The sequence below is a fragment of the Hydractinia symbiolongicarpus genome, chromosome 3 (genome assembly GCF_029227915.1).
Source record: "Hydractinia symbiolongicarpus strain clone_291-10 chromosome 3, HSymV2.1, whole genome shotgun sequence".
Classification (NCBI taxonomy): Eukaryota; Metazoa; Cnidaria; class Hydrozoa; order Anthoathecata; family Hydractiniidae; genus Hydractinia; species Hydractinia symbiolongicarpus.
Window position 1 is genome coordinate 15,642,648 of NC_079877.1, and position 2,891 is coordinate 15,645,538.

At 33.4% G+C, this 2,891-nt stretch overlaps 1 protein-coding gene across 1 annotated transcript; it reads left to right on the top strand.

The window, feature by feature from the left end:
* The first annotated feature begins 390 nt into the window (after nucleotides 1-390).
* LOC130636867 (uncharacterized) lies at nucleotides 391-1,686 on the top strand. The gene is made up of 3 exons (XM_057446716.1): nucleotides 391-1,035; nucleotides 1,102-1,330; nucleotides 1,379-1,686. The coding sequence occupies exons 1-3, from the start codon at nucleotides 391-393 to the stop codon at nucleotides 1,684-1,686; spliced, it is 1,182 nt and encodes a 393-aa protein (XP_057302699.1).
* The last annotated feature ends 1,205 nt before the right edge of the window (nucleotides 1,687-2,891 follow it).

A 2,891-nucleotide genomic window follows, 5' to 3' on the forward strand; every position in this document is an offset into this window, starting at 1 on the left:
ATGTTTTTTTAAAAGGAAAGTTGAAAAAAATTCTTTATACAGAAGAAGTGTAATTCACCGTTCCCGTAAAAGAGAGTTTTCGCAATGCATTGTGGTAAATGTAGTCAAAAACATAAACAATCATGGAGGCGTCAGGAGAAAAAACACTTAATACAGATATTTTATCAGCTTGTTCAACACCTAAAAACAGCTTTTTTCAAAGCTTTACTTCACCAAACAACATCGAAGTTTCCTTAGACAATTTATCTACAGATTTCACCGTAGAGAATGCTACAAACATTGGGAATTTGCCAGGAACATCAACAACAAACGCTGCAGCTGGGGGAGGATTTACATGTTGTGTACCTTTATGTTACAACAACTCAAAAAGAAACCAGTGTAAAATTTAAAATGTGCAGTGTTGTGTTTAAATCTGTCCACTGTAAATTTATTTTTATCAAATTGTCGTTTTACGTCATTCCAAAAGATGAAGGTTTAAGAAAGAACAATATTCCAACGATTGTACCAAAAACTATAGCACCTACACCGGTTAAAAAAAGAAACACCATGAGCAGTCTTGGTTTAAAAAGAAAGCTACCTTCCCCTGAAAAACCTAAAGATCCTGAGCTGACTGTAGAAGAGGCATTACATCAAGAGATTCAAAAATTGGAAGCCACCATAGCTAATATAAAAGTTGAAATAACAAAAAAAGAAAACTCATTATTAGCAGAGATAAATTCTTTACAAACAGAATTTGATGAAAATAAATTTACAGTGGACAGATTTAAACACAACACTGCACATTTTAAATTTTACACTGGTTTTGAAAGCTACGAAATGTTTAAACTTGTACTTGAATATTTACAACCAGCTGCTGACTCTCTAATATACTGGGGATCAAATACTAACATTGAAAACACAAAAACCTATAATGGTAAACGTAGGCGATCCAGAGCTACAACAGCTGAAACAGAATTTTTTATGATTCTTATTAGACTTCGCTGTGGATTTCCTATTGAAGATATGGCAATACGATTTAACATGTCGACTAGTAATGTAAGTTGAATATTCATTACTTGGATAGACTTTTTGCACACTCAACTGAGAGTACTTCCTATATAGGCTTCAAAAAAAACAGTAGCAGAGACAATGCCAAAATGTTTTAAAGATTTATATCCCACAACACGTGTTATAATAGACTGTACAGAAATATTTATAGAGATGCCTTCTTCATACCGCAGCCAATCAGCTACTTTTTCCAGCTATAAACATCACAACACTGCTAAAGGATTGGTAGGGATTGCACCAAGTGGAGCAATTACATTCGTATCTGATTTATATGCTGGAAGAAGTAGTGACCAAAAAATTATTTGACACAGTGGAATTTTAAATTTATTAGAACATGGTGACTCGTTAATGGCTGATCGAGGATTCGATATTGAAGAGGATTTACCTGATGGAGTAACTCTTAATATACCTGCGTTTCTAAAAGGTAAAACACAACTAGATTTGGGAGAAGAACTTGAAACTAGAAGAATTGCTTCTGTAAGAGTTCATGTGGAGAGAGCAATTAATCGAGTTAAAAACTTTAGAATTTTACAGTCAATATTTCCATTGTCAATGGCACCTGATTTAAATAAAGTCTGGGTAATTTGCTGTTATTTAGTCAATTTTCTTCCACCACTTATGGAACAGAATGAGGAATAAACAATATATATATACGAATATAAAATGTATATAAAAATATATATGCTATGTATCTTTAAATATTTCGTTGGACATAAAGTCAAAATAAAATTTTGTCAGACATGGTAACCAATTCGTGTTCCATTTTTCACTCTCAAACTTTAAAGTTTCAATGTGCATAAATTTTTCAGTATAAACTATAAAATCCAATTCACTAATTCCAGTTACTGCCATGACACCTTGGCACTGAAAATAATATATGTGACTCCGTTTAAGTTTGGGTTCTTCATCACACATTTGCAAAAAAAAACTTTTGTCGCCACATGCTTCTTCGATCGTCAAATCTTTTTTTGAAAAAGGGCATTTAACTTCAATTGCTTTTGTTTCGCTAACAATTCCATCTGGACTGCAACCCAACCAAGGCCATTTAGGATTTATAAAAAAACCACATTTTTCCACAGTAACTTCTTTTGCTAATTCATATTTTTTACTGCAATACTTTCCGTAGAAATTCCATAATTACAGGCTTCTGAAAAAAAAGACTTATTTTGACACAAAATCTTTTTTAACAATGAAGTTGGAAAGACCCCTTTACGCCTGTTTATTACACTTCCAAAATTAGATGCAGTTAACCTTTTTTTTTGTTCTGCAAACCACGCTTTGCTATTAGATTGCTTTATCGTTTTCTCTTCAATAGTCTTAATTTCTTTGCATGTTACACTCAAATGATTTTTCACGAAATTAAGATTAAGCTCTGTCAGCAGGGTACTTTCAATATCAAAATTAAAGTTTTCGATGAGTTCATTAATATGTTTTCTAACCGGTGCAGTTTCCTCTGCTTCCATCTCACAGTTTGTCACAGATGTTGTGAAAAAAGAGCAAGGCTCATAGGTCATTTCCTTGTAGCAAAGTAGCCATTGTTACTCCTTGTTTAAGTTTTAATAAGTTCCCACTAAGCTGCTTCATTTTTTCACTTGACGGTTCTCTTGCAAATAACGGTGTCGAACAGTGCTTTCGGTCACCAGTAACTATTGGTCTTTTGTGACTTTTATTTTTGTCCTTTTCAAAATCAGCCTTTTCAAACTGCAAGTTTGAAAATAAAATAGCCTCAGAGCTCGCAGCTTCACCAGGTACATGCCACTGTTGCAAAACATCTGTACATACTTTATAATCAGGAACACTTTTCAGTTCTAGTTCCCTGTAATCTACAAGCTGGTAAAGGACTG